At 40.2% G+C, this 21,819-nt stretch overlaps 1 protein-coding gene across 2 annotated transcripts in view; it reads left to right on the top strand.

Moving 5' to 3' along the window:
- ACSL4 (acyl-CoA synthetase long chain family member 4) overlaps positions 1–21,819 on the top strand; it is an 86,612-nt gene that overhangs the window by 27,445 nt on the left and 37,348 nt on the right. The window contains exons 2-6 of one of the 2 annotated variants that reach the window (XM_049644171.1): positions 4,141–4,191; positions 17,422–17,661; positions 17,905–18,082; positions 19,434–19,543; positions 19,663–19,801. In XM_049644171.1, the coding sequence (XP_049500128.1) occupies positions 17,434–17,661; positions 17,905–18,082; positions 19,434–19,543; positions 19,663–19,801 (655 nt within the window). In that variant the 5' untranslated portion in view covers positions 4,141–4,191; positions 17,422–17,433. Of the gene's footprint in view, positions 1–4,140; positions 4,192–17,295; positions 17,662–17,904; positions 18,083–19,433; positions 19,544–19,662; positions 19,802–21,819 lie in introns of those variants that run through there. The other variant, XM_049644170.1, reaches the window with a different exon arrangement.

Genomic DNA, 21,819 nt, shown 5'->3' with positions numbered 1-21,819 from the left:
TCCTACCACACAGCAATAGCTAGCTAGCATTAATATTTGGTACATATCTTACTAATTTTTCTATGAATATCTACCCACTCAAATATGTGTATATAATGGACTTATATGTACTGTTTTGTATCTGTGTTGTTTCTTGATTTCAACATTTCTAACCTTTGGACTGTATTCTAGTATGGCAGTTTTCATTCACTAGCACTTGTTAACATGTGGCTTACATGTATTTATCTGAAGCAAGACCATTGCTTAGAACATTGTTTTATAAGGGACTCACCAGAATTTACTTTTAGATTTGAACACCAAGTGCTCAGAACTTTGTTAATATTTTCCACTGTTTTCTGAAACATTCTCTTTTAAACTTACTAGGATGGGTCCTTGAGACATCAATTATAGGAGGAAGATTCCTTATGGTTTAAACATTTACAGCAGATGTTATCACAAGTTCAGTATTGACTTTACTTCTAGAAGAATGTTCTCAAAATGCTGGCTAACAGACTAACTTATTTGCAAGAGGGCAAAAACTAAACACATTAATGGTTTATTTTTAAGCCTGCCTCAAAAGATGAGGGTTGTCTGAAGTTGAACAGCACTGCCTTGTATTTGTATTGTTTTTTCCTTAATCACTGTCCTATTAGCCGCATGGACACAGTTTTGCTGCATGGTATTCGGTGAGTAAGGTTTTCTCAGGGCTGCCTCATTGCCTAATTGAAAGATGATAAACTCTAGAAGCTGTATTCTCTCTTTTTCCATTCACCGGGTGATCATTAAGTGGAAATAAACTATATTATATGCTGTATTCTGTTAAAAGTTTGCCTTGTGAAGGATTTCCAACTTCCTTGTGTTACAAAAACTTGAGTGTACATGTGAACTGAAAAGTATGTTCAAACTTTGCATTCTAATTTCTGCTAGATCATTCCTAGTCAGAGTCCTTTGTAAATAGAGCCTGCATGGTGACAATCTGCTTAGTCCTTTTATATGAAATTATCTCTTCAATTTATTTTAATAGAATGGCTTTAATAATGGGATGCTATTTTTGTAGGGGGGAGGCTAGGAGAGAGGTTAAGTTCAGGGTCAGGTTTTCTGTTGTACAGAAAAAATTAGGCTATGTTAGGAAATGTGATTTAGTTCCCTTTTATCTGCTGGGCAGCTGTTGCTTTTTTTGTGTGGTGAAAGAACTGTCCATTAAAGTTATAGGCAGTAAAGTCTATCTTTTATATTCAAGAACCTCTTAGAGTTGCTTTGTCTTGCCCGATTGATGGAGGGCTATGAGACTGGAAATGTATCTCCCCCTGCCACCCATAGGTCTTTCAGTGATTTTATACAAGGTTAGTCTTTGTCATTTATCAGTTACCTAAATTACTCTGTGGGGGAAATCTCTCCATTTGTATATAGAAATAGGAAGTTTTCCCTCCCCATAATTCTGTTTCTGAGCTTTTTGGACTTTAATATGTATATGTGGAGATTTACTTTACTTGTGTTGATATCAAACGTTAGCCCTGTGGGAGAAAAATAAGAAAATGTTAAGTAGCATGCCTTCTGTTTGTAAGTAGTCTTAACCATCTGTGTTCACACATGTACTGAACACTGTCCCCAGCACCCTCTCCCCAAAAGTAGATTGTGGATATTCACTTGCATTGGAAAAGTAGTTCTATCAAACAAAAGGCATGCTCTGTTACTGATAGGTCCTGGTATATATCATCCTTCCCTTCATTGTTCTCTGATGGTAGCAAAGGAGAAACTGAACTGAGTTAATACCAGCTTGTTAGTGTGGTGATTAGGCCCAAGGGTGTTTGTGACTTCCATTGGGGCATCTAGATTAAAAAAAAATTTTTTTTTAATGTTTATTCATTTTGTGAGAGACAGGAAGAGTCAGAGCATAAGTGGGGGAGGGGCAGAGAGAGAGGCAAACACAGAATCTGAAGCAGGCTCCAGGCTCTGACCTGTCAGCACAGCTTGAACCCACGAACCACAACAACATGACCTGAGCTGAAGTCAGATGCTTAACCGACTGAGCCAGCCAGGTCCCCCCGCCAAAATTTTTTTGAAGGGTTCTTCTCTTAGTCCTGCTTAAGTAAGTCCTGCTTAAGTACTACTGCGTGGAAATAAGAGCTCATTTCTTCTTCAAAATTGTAATCCTGCCTAGGATACCCCAGTAGTGTTGAAATGTGCAATAAGTAAGCAATGTCAAATTACTGAAGGACCTTATTTTACCATTCTGAGTATTCAGATGGTAAGTCCTTGTCTCCTGTGTTGTACAAAATATGTTAATCTTCAGCTGCAAACTGACCCTAAACCTTCATGGCATATCCATCTTGAAGAAAGAACATCATGAAACTGATCTGTATATTCACTGAGGAAAGATGAAAATATCTGTAGGTTTTACCTAGACCAGGGCTGTATTTTAATTTGGAAAGAACCTTTTGCTGTTTAAAGGAAATTATTCATTGTGGGTTTTTATGGGGAAATCGCTAGGTGCCTGCAGGCACTTGGGGGTGGGGATATCTAGGTAGATTGACTAGTTTTCTGTGGTCACACTTTGTCTCTGTCTCTGAACTTGGCTCCTGTCCTGATTGGGAGATGGGGGGGAATAAGAAGTACAAATAAAACTGTTAAGAGCATGAATCCTGCTTCTTGCCATTTTCTTTTTATTTTACTTTAAAATTTTTTATTGAGATACAATTGACATATAACATTGTGCAGGGCGTACATGTTGATTTGATACATTTATATATTGTTATGATTACCACTGTAGTTATAGCTGACACCTCTATTGCATCACATAATTATCATTTATTTTTGGTGGTGAGAACATTTAAGATCTAGTTTCTTTGAAGTTTGGAAGTGTATGACACAGTCTTGTTGGCTATGATCACTATGTTGTGTATTAGATCTCCAGAACTTACTCATTTTCTGTTTGCAAATTTTTACCCTTTAACAACACCTCCCCAGTCTCCCCTCCCCCCTTACCAACTCCTGATAACCACCATTATACGCTGTTCCTAGGCGTGGAATTTTTAGATTCCACATATGAGTGGCATCATGCAACATGTGTCTTTCTCTGCCTGGCTTATCTCACTAAGCATAATGTCCTCAAGGTCCATACAGGTCATTGCAAATGGCAGGCTTTCCTTCTTTATCATGGCTGAATATATTCCATTGTATGTATGCACACACCACATCTTTATCCATTCATCCACTGGCCGGACACCTGGGTTATTTCCATATCTCGGCCATTGTGAATAATGCTGCGGTAAACATGGGAGTGCAGATATCTTTTTGCTATCCTGTTTTCATTTCCTTTAGACATATACCCAGAAGTGGGACTGCTGAATCATAGGATAGTTGTGTTTTTAACTTTTTATGCAACATCCATACTGTTTTCCATAGTGGCTGTGCAAATTTACATTCCCACTAACAGTGCACAAAGCTTCCCTTTTCTCCACATCCTCTTGCCTCCACATCTAACGCTTGTTATCTCTTGTCTTTTTGATGATAGCCATTCTGACAGGTGTGATGTGATAGCTCTTTGTGGTTTTGATTTGCATTTCCCTGATGATGAATGATGTTGAGCACCTTTTCATGTGCTTGTTGGCCATGTGTATGTCTTCTTCAGAAAAATGTCTATTCAGTTCCTTTGCCCATTTTTGTAAAGTTTTTAAAATTTATTTTGAGAGACAGAGGAGAGAGAGAGAGAGAGAGTGAGAGAGTGGGAGAGGGGCAGAGAGAGAGAGAGAGAGAGAGAGAGAGAGAATTCCAAGCAGGCTCTGCACTGTCAGCACAGAGCTCAACACCCAGACTCAAACTCATGAACCACGAGATGATGATCTGATCTGAAACCAAGAGCTGGATGCTTAACCGAGTGAGCCACCCAGATACCCCCTCCACTCATTTTTTAATCTTGCCATTTTTTCCCCACAGAGTTTTGACTACGGTTTCTTAATCGGGCTCAATTACTTTTCTGAGATTCTAATAGCATTACTTCTAGCCAGATCATCTCTAGTCATTTCTTGGTTTTCCTTTGATACCTGGCTCATCATGAGCTAAGGTGCACAGGTAATGCAAAACAGCACTTGAGTTTTGTTTTTTTTTAAAGGAGTTCTTTTCTCATGTCATTGTAGCCATAAGTGTTGTCTTTTATTGCAGATTGAAATCAAAGAAGATAGACGTGTTCTTCTTGAGAGAAAAAGGAAATCTGTAAGTATTTGTTCTTTAAAAATTCTAACTTTGTAATTTTATCAACTTTTGGAGAAAATTAAGTTTTAACCATACTAACAGGCATCTTGACTCATTTTGTAGTGGAAAAACCCTGCCAATGTTTGTCTTAAAAAGGCAGGATTTAGAAAAGTAAAGTGGGAAAACTTTTCACCCTGTACACCTTGTAAAATTTAGACCATCATCATTCATTTATAAAAGGGGAGGTGATAATTGAAATCTAAGTAAAATCTTTTTCCTTGAGTGATACCAAAACATGGACTCACAGATTGGAGTTCCAGTTCTGACTCTTGAGGCTTACAGGCTGTTGAGTGTCTTTGACAAGGTATCTTGCTTCCCTTTGCATCAATTTCCTCAGATGTAATGAGGTTCATTATTACTGATGAAGATAGATCTGTAGTAGCATATATCCTCCCTAATAAATTAAACCTTATTCCAGTTACTGTTTCTCAAAACTGACTTAAATATATTCCTGATTTTCAGAGTTGTAAGTATTAGTCCTGTCCTTCGCTGAAGCATCTACTCTAGACCATAGCATGGAATCAAAGAAATACAACAGAGCACTTAAATTAGAATCACAGTGTTTGAGTCTTGGACGTTGAAAATTATCTAGTCTAGTATTTCCCAAACATTGATTTTCAGACAAATGCTGGTCAGTGAAGAGTTTTTATTGGTCCACGGTGAAGTGAGGAGAGTAAGGACAATGGGCCATTTGTTTCTTAAAGCTAAACTCTTCCCATTTACACGATTACTTGTTATTATAAGATCTGTCCATCTAATTTGGGGGATTAAATACATTCTATCTTCTATGAAATGATGGTGATAGCAAATGGTAGGGTTTTTTTGTTTTGTTTTGTTTTGTTTTTTAAATGTCCATACCTGGCCAAAAAAAAAAAAAAAAAGGCAGCTGTGTTATTTCTCTCACCATCCTTTTTTTGTTTCAAAAACTTACTGGTCTGTGATATCTTAAAATAAGAACCCAGCTTTCTCATTTTACAGATGAGGAAACAGACAAGAGGTTATTTAATTTGTTCCAGGTCTTACAGTTCGGCAAGCTGCTGAACCAGGACCAAAACCCTGTATACGATGCTGCCTCTCTTGTATTTCTGGTCTTTCTACGAATCGCTTTAATTATAATAGGTTATAAACTTGAAACAGACGAACTGGTAGTTCTCATGTGCTAATAACTATTTTTGAATTGCAAGTGTAAAGAAATTCAAGACTTGATGTTCTTGTACAGCTCAGTGCTAAAGTCGACCGATTATTAGTTTGCATTAGAAAAACCTTAAGCGCAGCCAGAAATTTTCATAAGCAGACCTGAATTCACTGTCTCTGAATTCAGCTACTTAGCACACTACGCCGGGATTGATCAAACAAGTAAGATACCAGTGAGGTTAGTGTTTCCTTTGGGAAATAGACTGTGGTTCCATTGTGAAGGCAGTAGTATTCAGACTTGTATAGTTAATTTATTTATCCACAGAGTTTGTTTCCTTTCTCTCTCCCTCCCTACTTCTCTCTCTCTCTCTCTCTCAGTCTCACTCTCTCACTCTCTCACTCTCTCACGCACACACACACACTGCAAACATAGATAAACATTTATAGCAATCGGCCTACAGCCCATCTAGATAGGTAAGAGAAAAAACTACCAAGGCAAAGAGTGGGAGTTGCCAAAAAGCATTAGCAGAAACATATGGCCAATTGTGTTCAGGAGTGTGTACAGGTTCTTGGGAGTGTCTTTGACACTTTAGAGACTCCTCTTCAGTTGGCAGAGCTTGGCCTTGCTTATCCCAAAATACACTTCAAAACAGAAATACCGAATTCCATTTCCCTCCCTCCCTCACCTTAGTGAAACATGCATGGGCCAGGTAAACAAATGAACGTGAAGAGAGCAGAATGGAAAGTATTCCTCATCCCTAGTATGGAGACATTGACTCTATGAGAACTTTTCCATGGCTTCTTGTATTTAGCTTCATAAATACATGCTTTAGTTAATAATTTTTTAATTTCTAAAATGTGAGGCACCCCACCCCCCATAATATACATTTTGAATGATCTGTCTTTGGAATATCTGTGCCCTTCTCTTTACCAGTGCTAATATTTGAGAGTTGACTGAATGGTTACAGGATTTCAGTCTTCAACAGACTGATCAGTCTTTGAGTTCTTTTATTAGTCTCACTTATAAAGATGTATTTAATACTGAAGAGCAGAGTGAGCTTTAAAAAAAAAAACAAAACAGGGTCATCCAGTTTCACATGGTGGCCATGGGGTTGAATTTTAGTGACTTACTTGGCCATTTTGTAAGAAATAAAGATTACATTGTTGCATAATTTTTAACAGTATAAAGTACTGGGTAACTACATTAACAAAGAACTAACCTGTTAGACTGGCTCCTCTAGCAAATGTGGAGGGTAAGTCATGTGGCAAAAAAGGTATAGTTGCAAAATTCTCCCTGCTACACAAAGTTATTACTATGGGAGTATTACTGCTGGTCACAGATTTTTTTTTGTAATCTATACTTGTGGTTTGTATTACTTTATTGTTGACAAGTAGGTAACATGACAGGAGATACAGTCTGTGTAACTTTCACTTGGACAAAATACATTTATTATAACTAAGTTAATTTGATTTTTAAAATTTTTTTAATGTTTGTTTATTTTTGAGAGAGAGAGAGAAGCAGAGAGAGGGAGACACAGAATCTGAAGCAGGCTCCAGGCTCTGAGCTGTCAGCACAGAGTCCAATGTGGGGCTCAAACTCATGAACTGTGAGATCATGACCTGAGCTGCAGTTGGATGCTCAACCGACTGAGCCACCCAGGTTCCCCTAATTTAAAGTGAAGTTCTGTAACCCAATTATTTTTGATTAGCATCTGTTAAAACCATAACTGTGTTCCTTTGGAGAAAAATTACCTAGGCAATAGAAGACTTTACAGACAAAATTAAAGGCTACGCCACGGTGCGATGCGCCCCCTAATTCAGCAGCAAGGTTTTGTTTACAGGGATCTGTAGCAGTTAATTTTCAGCAGTAGCTGCAGAACATTGAAATGGGCACTGTGCTATCTACTCACCCTTTATGGCACTGAACCCTTTTTTATGTTTCTCCAAACACATACCTCTCAGAACTTAGTTTTTCTTCCCTTTTCCAGGTGTCTGATAAAGTTGGATGGTAACATCATGCTTTGTCAGTATGTGGCCATTACTAGCATGGTTTATCCTCACAATTCCTTAAATGCAATCTTTGGGTAAAATCCATACAACCAACTCCTGACTTTTGAAAGCTTCATAATATTTAAAAATCAAGTGTGTGGTGATCACTTAAAATGGGGAATAGATATATAATTACACAATGTATGTGAAATGTGTAGGCAGCAACATTGGCTCCCAGATCTCCTCATTTCAACACATTAGATCACCTTATTTCAACACATATAGATAGGATCCCAATTACAAGATCCTATGACCTAGAAAAAACATAATCTGATGCATGCTGGGGATGTTCTTAAGGCATTATGGGAGGGAACTTTTGCTGCAGTGTGAAAGAGCATCTTCAACATGGCAGCTGAGGTGCTTTCTTTGCTGGGAAAAGCTGGGAAGAGACTGGCAGGATGGCGACTTCAGGAGTTAATAACTCTCCAGGTGATGAAGTAGACAGGCTTGGTTAATCTTGTTAGAGACGCACCCAAAGATCAGTCATAGTTGTGAGACGCTGCTGGTCAAAAAAAAAATATATAAAAAAAAAAAAAAAAAAAAAAAAAAAAATAGCTTGCTAGGCACAGGTGCAGTGTGTTGGGATAGGGCATGTATATGTTCACCCTAGGTCTTTGTTTCTGTTTTGCTTTTTCAGTTTTCAAATGTATTCTTCTAATTGCTATGTATCGGATTTAAAGCTTGATTGTACAGATTATGCCATATTGATTAGATTGGTCTGTCAATTTGAATCAGGTGAGACTTACAAGGGGCTGATGAATATATCTTTCACAAGATGATTCAGTCTTGCAGACTAACAGCAAAAGATCCTACTAGCTATTCTTTTAATGCCTTTTGTTTTCTTAAAACAGTAATATTTTTAAAGTTTTACTATTAAAATATTAAGTGAATTCTATTGTAATATAGCTCCTGTAAAGTTTGATTTCATTAACCAAATGCAGCTATTCTTTTAACATTGCATTTGAGCTTTCTCCTGTATGTTAATATCGTTTGGAACTTTTTAAAGAATGTGTGAAACAAACTAGGATTTTAAAAAAAGCACTCCACCCCTTTACAAAAGTCTTGGTGATGCAACATCTGTGTAGAAATATGATCTTTTAAAGAGCCACAGGTACGCTTTATCTGTTTAATCTCTTTGAAATTTTATAATTGTTTCCTGATTTAATGTTTAGTGCATATGGCTACTCCTTTTCAGAAGGCAACTTGTTTCTTTATTTGGTATTTAAATTATCCTTAAATAACGTGTGACTTGAAAATGTGATTTCTTCAAGTAGCACTCACACAGTTCATCGTTGGTTTTCAAATTGATGCCTTTTACATTTTGATAAAGTCCTGTGCAAGGACAGGTGCAGTTAAGTTGTCCTTATTGCGTATTTCAGGTTGGCAAATGCATGGGTCCTTGCTTGGTTTACTCCATTTTCTCAAACTTCTGAAAAAAAAATGTCTTGACATTAATCGACTTCAGTTTATGAGTTTTTCTCTTTCATTCTTAAATTGATGTTGTGTCACATGCTTCTGGGGGAGATGATTTCTTCTTTTAAATTCAGATTTTGATCAATATGTAGTATGTGTTTACTTTGCATATGCTAAAGCTTAAATGTACCACTAATGCTTTTGTGTTTTAACCTAACTATCTGAGAGCGTTTGAAGTAACTGGAATGAAATACTTAACATTAAACTTGACCTCAGGACAAAAAGTAAAAGAAAATTTTATCTGATTTTCCACTAAGACTTCTAGGACTTACTAGATGCCTAAAGGGCTTTTTTCCCCACCCATAAAAATGCCTTAGGATTTAGGACAGATCAGTGCTCAAAATTGCTGCCAGGATTTCTTCATACACAAGGTTTGTCACTCTCACCTATTTGGATTATACCAGTATGATCAGGGTCACAGACAGTATAGCTGAAAGCATAGACTTTAAAATCTGTTAGACCTGGGTCAAAATCCCTGCTTTGCTGTGTCACCTTGGGCATATTATCTCTCTGAGACAGTTGCATCATCAGTAAAATGAGGGGACTACCTCAAAGGGGTTTCCTGAAGGATTAAATGAGATAATGCATCTAAAGGATCAAGCATGGTGCCTAGCCCATAGTAAATGCTCAGTATGTAGTTATTAATCTGATTTCCATGTGGAACGGTAAACATCAGCAGGGACAGTGAATTATTTTGTGACTGAAAAGGATGGCCTTCCCTTTCCTGGTTGCCATACAAGTGAATTACTTGATTTCAAGGAAGCACAGCTGAGAGTTCATGTCCTCTGGTAGGGCAGCAGTATCACTCTTCATACATGTAAGGACAGCATAACCTTTGTGAAAGGCATTGGTGAAAAAGCACATAGTACCAATTGTGTAGCCTTCAATGCTTTTCTTTGTTTTTTTTTTTAAGTTTATTTCCTTAGAGTCAGTGAGCTGGGGAGGGGCTGAGAGAGAGAGAGAGAGAGAGAGAGAATATCCCAGGCAGGCTCCACACTGCCAGCGTGGAGCCCCATGCCTAGCTCGAACACAAGAACTGTGAGATCATGATCTGAGCCAAAATCTAGAGTCTTACCTGACTGAGCCACCCAGCTGCCCCAAGACTTCAGGCTTTTATTTATTTCTTATTGTTTAAAAAAATAACTTTAATGTTTTATTTATTTTTGAGAGAGAGAGAGAGAGAGAAAGAGAGCAAGTGAGCAAGCTGGGGAGGGGCAGAGAGAGAGGGAGATACAGAATCCAAAGCAGGCTCTAGGCTCTAAGCTGTCTGCACAGAGCCCGACATGGGGCTCGAACTCACGAACCATGAGATTATAAACTGAGCTAAAGTTGGACGCCTAACCGACTGAGCCACCCAGGCACACCCCAAGCCTTCAGGCTTTTGTAACAGCAGTCTTTCACTTCTGTGCAACAGGCAGATTTATACATTTTTTTTTTTTTGAGAGGGAGAGAGAATCTTAAGTAGGCTCAACACCTAGCATGGAGCCTGATGCAGGGCTTGATTTCATGACAGTCAGATCATGACCTGAGCTGAAATCAAGAGTTGGATGCTTAACTGAGCCACCCAAGCGTCCCCATATTTTCTATTAAGTGACTAAGAACATGTTCAAATTTATTATAATTAGCACAGATTTTAACAGGATACCCTCTCATAGAATGTTGGCATGGACAAGTGATTTAAAATTTTTTTAAATGTTTATTTATGAGAGAGAGAGAGAGAGAGAGAGAGAGAGAGAGAGAGAATATGTGAGGGGGGAAGGGGCAGAGAGAGAGGGAGACACAGAATCTGAAGCAGGCTCCAGGCTGCCAGGTGTCAGCACAGAGCCTGATGCAGGGCTTGACTCAACAAACTGTGAGATCATGACCTGAGACAAAGTTGGAAGCTTAATTACCTGAGCTATCCAGGCACCCCCCTGATTTTCTTTTTCTTCTTTTTTAAAATGTTTTATTTATTCTTGACATAGAGAGTGATTTTCTTTTTTAAAGATGACTAAGGTTGGTGGTCTTCAGGCTGTGGTCCTTGCATACATTTTTACTTTATTATTTTAGAGTAGTTCCATGTATATTCTTATTTTCAGTCAACGAATTTATTGAACTGCTAATGCTTGGAAAGACCACAGTAATCACTGTGGGTTCAGCAGCAAACTGTAAACCCTGTCTCATGGAGCTTATGTTCTAATGGGGATGTCAATAATAAATATGAAGAAGAAAGCATATGTCATATTGGTGATAAGTGCTAAGGAGAAGAACAGAGTGAGAAAGGGACTGCAGGTTGTTGGGGTGCAATTTTCGGATGGCTGGAGAAGGTGGTATCTCAGTAAAGACAAAAAGGTGATGAGAGAATAAGCTATGCAGGTATCTTGGAAGAACATTCCAGGCAGAGAGAATAGTGTGTACAAAGGCCCTGAGGCAGGGTCATGCCTGATGTGTTTCAGAAACAGCAAGTAACAGGTAGAACTATAACAGAATGAGCCAGGGGAAAGCATAGGAGAGGAAGTCAGAAATTTCAGAGATAGGGGAAAGATCACATAGTCTCATTGGGTAGAGTGAGGACTGAGGGGGTCCTATGGGGATCCTTTGAAAGGTTTTGAGCAGAGCAATGACATAATCAACCTTACATTTGCAGCAGAGCATTCTGGCTGCTGAGTTTAGAATGTGTTATAAAAGTGGAGGCGGGGAGATCAGATGGGCAAATGCATTTATTCAGGTGCAATGATAGTGGCTGAAACCAGTACAGTAGCAGTGGAAGTGGCGGGAAGCAGTTCACCTGGGTATGTGTCTTGTCAGAGCTGGTAGGATTTGCTGCTGATCGGTGTGGAATGTGTGAGAAAGAAGAGTGGAAGTGAATCTCTAAGGGTTTTTTTTTTTTTTTGGTCAGAGTGACTGGAATTACAGAGATGGGCAAGACTGGGCGGAGCAGGTGTGAGGCCAGATGATCAGCAGCTCCACTTGGACCATATTAAGTCTGAGGTATTTAACTGATAGGGATCTGTTGAGGAAGAAGTTGGATTGACAAATCTGGTGTTTAAGGAAGACCTCCAGGCTAGGGGGAAAAAATTGGAAGTCATCACCGTATATATATATGCTATCTGAAGCTGTGGGACTAAATGGGATCCCCATGGCATGGGTGGAGAGAAAGACAAGAGGAGGGGCAGGGACTGAGGACTGTTGCATTTAGAAGTCAGGGAGATGAGGAAGAAGCAGCAAAGAAGACTGAGAAGGAACAGCGAGAGAAGTCAGGAGAAAACTGGAAGAACTGTGGTCTCCTGGAAGCCAAGTGAAGTCGTTTCAGTGAGGAACAGAGGGGGCAACTGTGTCAAAGTCTGTTGATGAATCAAGGGAGAAGTGGGAGCCTTAACTGACCTTGGGATGTGATGGCATGGAAGTCATTGGGGCCCTCGATCAGAGCACTTTTGTGGAGTGGTAGTGTGTAAAAGCCTGAGTAGTAGGTTCCAGAGGAAATAGGGGGAAAGGACTGGGAGATGAAAAGTGTAGGCAACTCTCAAGGAGTCCCGAAGAAAAGAAAGGGGGCTGGGGCCAGAGAAGAGCTTCCGAGAGAGGGAATGGTTTTTAAAGTGACAGAGGTAATAGCCTGTTACGATGCTTATGGGAACGATTCAGTCAAGCAGGGAAAATTAACGGGGTGGGTGAGGGAAGAGTCAGTGGAGCAGCACCACCAGGTCCTTCTCAAATAGGGGTGAAGGGGGGATGCTCAGCACGTCCGGTTTTTTTCTAGCCAAATTCAGCTGCATGGGTGCACGTGCACACTTCAGTGGAGGATTGGATTCAGCCCAGGTGTAGTTTAGCTGAAGAAGTACAACAAAATGGGAGAGGGGCCAGAAACTCAAGAGGGTATTCCAGAGACTGATTATTATTGCCCATGGAATGTAAGCTGGCCATGGGGAAGGATTCTCCCAACAATGCCACCAAATAGCACAAGCAGTATTCCTGTTTTATACATGAGCTTAGACAGAGATACAGAGCTTGTGAGAGGTCATATTACCTGTTCAGAGTCACACTTCATAGCACATACGAGGTCAGACCCAGATCTCCCACCTCGGTTTAACCCATTTACCGCCCAGGAACTCAGCCTTTCTCTTCTGCAGAGGACATATCCCCGTAATGCGATAGCCAGGGGGTGAATCTTGAGTTGCTAAACCATCATACGCATGTGACTCTTACAGTAGAGCTACATGCTAGTGAAGTTGGCTCTGAAAAAATGCAGTTTTCTCATTGACTTAGATCCCCAAAGTGGAGCAGGATCTTACATGGAAAGCATCAGGCACCTGCTACCCTACTGGCCGGTTCTCACCTCCATCCTGCGCTGTTCTGCTTCCGTCCATTTGCTCATCCATTTGTTCTCTCTGATAGGACTGTCCTCATTCTCCACTCTTTTTCTTTTCCTTTTGAAAACCTACCTATCTCAACTACTATGGTTTTTGTGAAATCTTTCCAGCTGGTTCTACTTCCTCCTTCATCTCTTTTTCCCCCAAAACTGATGCAGTTCCCCCCCTTGAATATGTTTAGCCTTTTGTTCTTACTGGAGGTGTATGTACACACACACACACACACACAGACACACACACACACACACACACACACACACACACACACAAACGTTTTAAAAAGTTTATTAGTATTTGTTTTTTTTTAGTCATCTCTACACCCAATGTGGGGCTTGAATTCATGACCCCAAGACCAAGAGTTGTATGCTCTTCCAACTGAGCCAGCCAGGCACCCTTCTTATGGGATATATTACATTCTACATTTTCTATGTATTTGTGAACTGATCTCCCTGCCCCCTACCATACATATGAACACATGTGTAATGCATGTAAATGATTGAGGCATGTGTGCTTTACTCATCTTTGTACTAAGGGCTCAAAACTTACACAGAGTAGGTGTTTTCTTCTTTTCTTGAAATCAATTTATCAATAGACCTGAATGTAACCCTGGAAAACCTTTGGCAAGGAAAGATTTTCAGATGACAGGCGACGCTGGGCAGAGGCTGGCTTGAATGAGCAACTGACCAGGGGACGGGCCTCAGCTGTCACTCATTCACTGAAAACGCCAATGGTTCAAACATTCAGCTGAACTGGGGGTTCCAAGGAGTCCTGTCAGGGGCTGTCAGTCCTCCCCTCCCAAAGCAGCTCTGCGTTTTCCTTTTATCTATCTATCTATCTATCTATCTATCTATATCTATCTACCTTTGTATTTTCATGTTCATATAAGATTTTATTCCAGTAGATGACCCAGGCCCCCCTCATCACCACCAGAAAGAATTTGAAAACACCTGAACTAACTGATGTCTCAGAGCTCTCCTCACCTGGATGTTCTTTGAGGCTTGTCTGCTGTGTATGTGTTGTGTTGTGTGTGTGTGTTTACACCAATGTGTCTCTGTATTACGAGGATTAAGCAAAAGACATTGCCCTACTTCTGAGCCTTAAGGCAAATATGTGTAAAAGATTAATAAAAATGTATAATGCAACTAATACAATTAGATTATAAACCCTTCAAAAGCTGTCTATATATCTTCAGCCCCAAGTCTGACAATGTCTCAATTGAAGGTCAGGTGGTACTCATTAGGGCATAATATCAATTCAGAGACTTTTTGGGGGGACTTCTGGTACTGTCTCTGACAATTTATGTATCGAAGTAAGTATTGTTGTGTCTTGAATTAATTTCCTTTTGGTACTCCTTTCTATTACCAGTAAGGAATTATTTTTTAAAATTATGTATGTAAGTGGGTTATCATCTATGACTACCTTTCAAGATTGATAAGAGAGTATTACAGAATATTTGTTCTAAGAAAAAGGTGTTGGGTTTGATCAGGTTGAGAACTACTGGTCCTTGCTGTGGACTTAGGGGCTTAGATGTTTAGAATATCCGTAATCAAGGATTGAAATGAGTGGTAGACATTTCAAGTGATGTAGGAAGTTAGAAAAAGGAAAGATGATTGTGGATTTGAGTCATTGTGAAATGAATGATGGAGGATTGTTAGAGGGGATCCTGCATATTGAGGACCAGACACCATGATGGACACTTGACATAACTTGTTTTGAAGAGATGAATGACCCGACTTGTCAGACCAAGGCAGCAATTTCTAGGTAGGGTAAATCCCCAAATTTAAAGTCGGAAGGACCCCAGGAAATCATATAAGCCAGCAGTTCTTAGTTCAGAGTTGGTGTCACCCTTTGGGGTTTATGGATGGATTTTAGGGAACTCACAAACCCCCTAAAATCACATAGACCCTTTTGCATATCTTGGGTTTATAGGTCGCAGTTGGATTCTCAAAAGGGTCCATCACCTCTAAGAAGTTAAGGGCTACCGATCTAGTTTGATTTTAAGCTCAGATAGCTTGTTCGGCTCAAGCTTCCACAGCCACTTGGTGACAGAGATAGGGACTGAAACCCAGGTCTTTGTTCCTGTAGTTTCTTGCTCATCTTGCCCCACTAGGTTGCAGGGCATAAACTAAAGTGGAGGCAGGATTAAGGTAACCACTTTATGGTAATTGGTGTTAAAACAAACAACTGTCCTGGGTTCAATAGGTTCCACCAGAGTTGCAGAAGGATGGGCTTCATTCAATTTGTCTCCTTAAAGTGAACTATTATTTAAAATTTTTTAATGTTTATTTATTTTTGACAGAGATAGAAAGACAGAGCATGAGCGAGGGAGGGGCAGAGAGAGAGGTAGACCCAGAATCCGAATCAGGCTCCAGGCTCTGAGCTATCAGCACAGAGCCCGACACGGGCTCAAACCCACAAGCTGTGAGAACGTGACCTGAGCCAAAGTCAGATGCTTAACCGACTGAGCCACCCAGGTGTCCCAAAGTGAACTATTATTTTAATTTTTATCGCTGAAATATTCTTCCACTCACCAAAATAGCTTTCTCAGCTGAAGGCAAGCTCCCTGTGAGTTATAATCATCCCTGAGGCCGGTTCTGCCATTCCTTTCCAATTGGCACTCTCTTTCTGACCTGCAGAGGCCCCCAGTTTTCTGTCTGATTCAATCAGATCAAAATTACTTGGTCTGATTTGTCAGATCCTGCACTACCCGTAGCCTATTTAGCCAACATGTACTTACTCTATGCCCCAGTCAGTCTAGTGTCCTTATGGGCACTCCCACTCTCCCAAAGCTCTTTCACTCCTACCTCTGCATCTTGCCATGTGGTTTCCCTGCCCGGAATGCTCTCCATTCTTTCTCCTTAATTTTCCAGATCCCCAACATCAGGTCCACTTTAAAAGTCTACTCTTCACAGAGCTCCCTTTAGTTACTGCTGGCCATTTTGCACTTCCTCACGATGTCTGTCGCATTGTTAGTACCGCATGCCACAGCACTTAGGTGTTTCCAGCAGGCTTTTCACTGGAAATGCTTCGGTGGGCACTTTGGGAGCAGGCTTCCAGGAAGTCCGGGGTGGGACCTTCACCCCTGGGTTCAGCCAGAGCAGTTCCACTTTGCTTGCATGTGTGGGACGTTGGCAGGAGTTTTTATTCAAAGGAGTGGTTTGTTTCGCCGCCCCTCTCCCTCCAAAACATTTGAAAAACACTGGCTCTGTCTTGTGTGCAGATGGCCTCATTAGCGGTAACTGGTAATGAGCGAAGGCCGGGACTTACACTACTTCGGACCTCTTTCTGACTCCTCCTCCTCCCAGGCCACGGGTGCAATTTTGAGCACAAAATGGACACTTAGTAAATGACTTTATGATTGTATTGTTCCACTTTGGGGGACTGGAGATAATGCATAGCATTACCGCAGAAATTTACCTTGATGAGGAACTCAGAATAGTATCTCTGGGTTGAGCATTGAGAAGTAAGCCTTAAACTGGTGGATTTCTCCCCTTTGGGCTACAAAACCCATTCCTGTTTAAAACTACCTGGTTCACATGGGCATACTTAAGAGAAACCTCATCATTGGCATTCCCGAAGTTTAGCCAAGCTGAAATACCACATCCATGCATTCGTGTACGCATTAAAGTAGTGTCACTTAAGTGACTTGCAGAGTGATGGGCAGAATATACCTAAAAACCAAAAAAATAAATAAATTGAGAAGTTTATGGTAATAATGATTAAAATGGAAAATGCCAGTCTTTCAGACCAGTTATTTCAACTTGCTGTATCAAATCAATTATATAAACTACTGAAGACCTGAGTATTTAAATCAATGTTGCTATCAACTTGTTAATACTCTTTTGTTTTGTTTTTGTTTTTTTTTCCTGCTCTCTGCCTGGTTCATTGTCTTCACCTACAGGTGTACTTTATTGTCGGCTTCCAAAGATTACTAACTTTTATCTGTATCATTAAAATTGAACTGCCTTGGCTATACTCCTCTTACTGCTGCTTCCATTATTGCCTTCTTCAGCAAAATAAGGCTTTCTGCAGCCAAAGAATAACAAGAAATAAACACCATTGTAGAAGCCTTGCCACTATGAAACTTAGGCTAAACATGCTCACCATTATTTTGCTGCCTGTCCACTTGTTAATAACAATATACAGTGCCCTTATATTTATTCCATGGTATTTTCTTACCAATGCGAAGAAGAAAAACGCTATGGCAAAGAGAATAAAAGCTAAGCCCACTTCAGACAAACCTGGAAGTCCATATCGCTCTGTCACGCACTTCGACTCGCTAGCTGTCATAGACATCCCTGGAGCAGACACTCTGGATAAGTTATTTGATCATGCTGTGTCCAAGTTTGGGAAGAAGGACAGCCTTGGGACCAGAGAGATCCTAAGTGAAGAAAATGAAATGCAGCCAAATGGAAAGGTTTTTAAGAAGGTATAGCATTTCTGTGCTTTTTAATTTGTTTTAAGGGGAAGGTATGTTTTTACTTTATCATAAATCAAATGCATGTTAAATATGCTGCCATTCCATTTAAATATGCTGCATAACAAATTCTCAGAAGGTGCTCATGGCTTCTGTATATTCACTTAAAGGCAATTTTAGAGCTCTACACTTTGAATGGTATTTTAATTGCTTGCTTGAATGTACTAATATTCAGAGAATGTCTCTCCTTAACAGTTAATTCTTGGGACTTATAAGTGGATGAGCTATCTCGAAGTGAACCGCAGAGTGAATAATTTTGGTAGTGGACTCACTGCATTGGGACTAAAACCAAAGAACACTATTGCCATTTTCTGTGAGACCAGGGCCGAATGGATGATTGCGGCACAGACCTGCTTTAAGTACAACTTCCCTCGTAAGTGCCTTGTGTTTTTGAAGGGGGACAGAAAGGGTTTTAGTAACATGTGAAATTGTCCTGCAACCTTATTGTTTTCAAGGTAGGTGTTCTTTAGCAATTTTTCTGCATCCATTGTATCCATAAAGCAGTACGTAATGTAGTTAAAAGATATCTGATAATGCCTGTTAAAGTAATTTCTAAGAGCTAGCGTGGGAATTAGTTGGCAGCTGAATGGATAGAATTTAGGATTTTGCTTTTCAATTGGAAGTGAATTGTACCTGACATATTTGGGACCTGGGGGTGTTTTTTAGGAAGTGACACACAAAATAATGATTAAAAACAAAAATACCGTTGCTTAGGATAATTCTAATTTGTTGCTTCACGTCCAGGGCATCTCATTTGACTCATTCTGTTTTACGTGTGAAATGAGCACATTAGATATGTTGGCCAGAAAGTAAAGTTGGGTGTCTTCCTGCTTCACAAACATTTGTTTTTGCAATTGTGCATGAAATGGTTTAAAAAAATTCTAAGTCCAGAATAGTGCCTGTCGTGTGCTAGGCACTAAGTTATTTACTGAATGAGGTAGAACACTACAGGTGTAGTGTAGGAATCAGGAGTTTGAATTTCAGGCAAACAAAAATGAATATGAAATGATCCCCTATGTACCCATCACCCAACTTCAATAAACAATAGCTTGTGAAAAGTGGCTCTTCTTACCCACGTCGCTGTTTTGGTTACGAGCCTAGAGCTGAATTTCCAATCCGATCTAGGTTTAGCAGATGTCCTTTGATACTAACTGGTCCTGGTTTCAGCCCATGTTTCCTTTCTCTGGTAGCTCCTAAAGACTAGATCTCCTTGGCCACCCAGTTACGGCTTAGAGGTCACTAATCAGCGTGGACGTTGGGCCCACATAAAAAACTCCCTAGAAGGAGTGAGAACATGATTCAGATTTGAGATCCTCAGTCTGAAGATTCTCAAGGACGTACCCACTGTTTGGTGCCATGGCCAGTGAACCTGCATGTCACAGGGTAGTCCTAGGTAGGCTAGCTCTGACCGGAATTAGCAGTTCAGCCAGAAACTTACTCACCTCGAGAATCATGATTGCCTAATTTTTGAACAGTTGTGGCACTTCCAGTATTTCTGGGTTTCTTCAGGTTTAGGATGTTAGAATCCTGTGAATTTATAAGGAAAAGTTGGGGCTACCTCGAAGTTTGAGGCAGTGTTGAAAGATATTGGCAGAGACTGTGAAATGAAATTACATTATAAGATGTGTGCATCCATGAATGTTCCTATCACAAAAGGCTGACTTAAATAATGTAGCTCCTAACTGTTTAATTAGTTCACATTTGTATTTTTTTTTATTATGTAGTTGTGACTTTATATGCCACGCTTGGCAAAGAAGCTGTAGTTCATGGGTTAAATGAATCCGAGGCCACCTACCTGATCACTAGCGTTGAACTTCTGGAAAGTAAACTTAAGGTAAATAAAAATATTTCTCTTAATTAACATGGTGTTATCTGATAGGTCATGAAAATGTCCAATAACTGAGTTTACCGTGGGCCCGTATTTAATAGCTGGATCTTGTTTCTGTTCAACAGACTGCACTGTTAGATATCAACTGTGTCAAACATATAATTTATGTGGACAATAAGACTATCAATAAAGCAGAATACCCTGAAGGATTTGAGATTCACAGCATGCAATCAGTAGAAGAGTTGGGATCCAAGCCCGAAAACGGTAAGTAAAGCTGGTAAAACAAATTTATTCGTCTGTTTAAGGTTTGTTGTCAGTAGGGCAGGAAAGGAAGTAATGCAAGTGAAAACTGTACACTTCTTGGATTTAAAAAAAAGTTTTAAAATTTTTATCAAGACCATATATGATTGAATGTTTATTTACTTTGTGTGTGTGTGAGAGAGAGTGTGTGCATGTGGGTCAGGGGCAGAGAGAATGGGAGAGAGCGAGAATCCAAGCAGGCTCCACCCTCAGCGCAGAGCCCGACGTGGGCCTTGAACTCAACGAAATGCTAGATCATGACCTGAGCTGAAATGAAGAGTCAGACACTCAACGGACTGAGCCCCCCAGGCACCCCAATGCAAAAATTTTAAGTTTGTGTGTTATGTTCATTTCATTTTTCCAATAATGCCTTTTTATTGTATTTTACAAAAGCATCTATCCATAAATCATTAGAGGGGAAAAGGTCCTCACAACACATAGTTTGAGAAACACGACTCTAGTACATTGGTTGGCAAATTACAGCCTGCTGTCTGTTTCTGTAAATAAAGTTGGACTAGAATACCGTGACAACTATTTAACAAGTGTCTATGGCTGGGTACCTTTGGCAGAGGCTGTATGGCCCTCAGAGCCTAAAATATTTACCGTCTGGTCCTTTCTGAAAAGGAGTCTGCCGACCCCTGCTCAAGATGGCTGAATATAATCTGTTGGGAAGACCTCTCTATTTTCCTCCCCCAGTCATTCAGTAAAAGCAAAGATAGCACTGGAGCTCAGGACCTTTAAGATGATGCAACATTTGTACCTTCAGGGACACCTGGGTGGCTCAGTCACTTGAACATCGACTCTTGATTTTGGCTCAGGTCATGATCCCATGGTCGTGGGATCGAGCCCTGTGTCAGGCTCCATGCTGAGCATGGAGCCTGCTTAAGGTTCTCTCTCTCTCCCTCTTCCCCTCACCCCAACTCATGCAAACACACTCTCTCTCTTTCGAAAATACAATAAATTACGATAACAACAACAATAATATTCCTAAGTTCAGACAGAGGGCTAAGAGAAGTGAAATTTAGATACTATTTAGATATTACCATTGATAGGGAATGAAGTGTTTATAAACCTCTCCACACGGTCTCTCTCAGTATCATAAAATTCCTGTCTCATTTTGATTAGACAGAATCAAAGTATGGTCCAATCCAGATAGGGCAATAAGCACTAAATCTGGAAGACCCAAAAGAGTCCTGAAGCCAGACACATAACATGGGTTGTAACTACAGGAGTGAGTGAGCGAGTGAGTCACAGAGAGAGAGAAGAGAGAAAGGACCTCTTGGTGTTATTTTTATCTAGGTACACTTTCAGCACTTTGAAAAACTGATTTCCTACACAGATTTCAAGAAGCAACACTAAAAACAGTAGAAAATATCATTTTGGTTTGGTGTTCTTTGGATTATATGTGCTGCTTGGAATGTAATCTTAAAATAATCTGTTAAATGTATAATGGTTATCTAATTCAGTGTCCATGGTTCAGTTATTATTAAATTATTTTTATAAAAAGTGAGAAAAATACCAAGTCCAGTGGCTTTCAATCAGGGGTGTGTATGAGTGTCACCTGTGGAGCCTTTGATCCATCCCAGACCCAGAATGCTCAGAGGTGGGGGCCAGAGACAGAGACTGTATTTTGTTTAAGTTCTGCAGGTAATTCTCATGCCCCCCAGTGGTTGAGAACCATAATCAGGCCCAGCCATCTCATTTTAAAGGTGAGCAAACTGAGGCCTGAAGGGCTTGCACACAATAGTCTATCTCCCTGATTCTCCAAAGTCCTGGCTAGCTTTCCACAGCACTGCTGTGTGTGCAGCACCTCGGCCAGGCAGGGGTAGACCGGGATTGGGCTCAACACCCAGAAAAAGGGCCACAGTGGCGTTCAAGACTCTCACTGCAGGTAACCAGAAATTCGATCACCATTTTTTGTGTCGGTTGTCAGTAGAGAGCATTTGTTTTACATGGTTCATCATTATGCAAAAAATACCTAA

The sequence above is a fragment of the Panthera uncia genome, chromosome X, assembly GCF_023721935.1.
Source record: "Panthera uncia isolate 11264 chromosome X, Puncia_PCG_1.0, whole genome shotgun sequence".
NCBI lineage: Eukaryota > Metazoa > Chordata > Mammalia > Carnivora > Felidae > Panthera > Panthera uncia.
The sequence above is the reverse complement of the archived record's forward strand: the minus strand, read 5'-3'. Positions and strand labels throughout refer to the sequence as shown.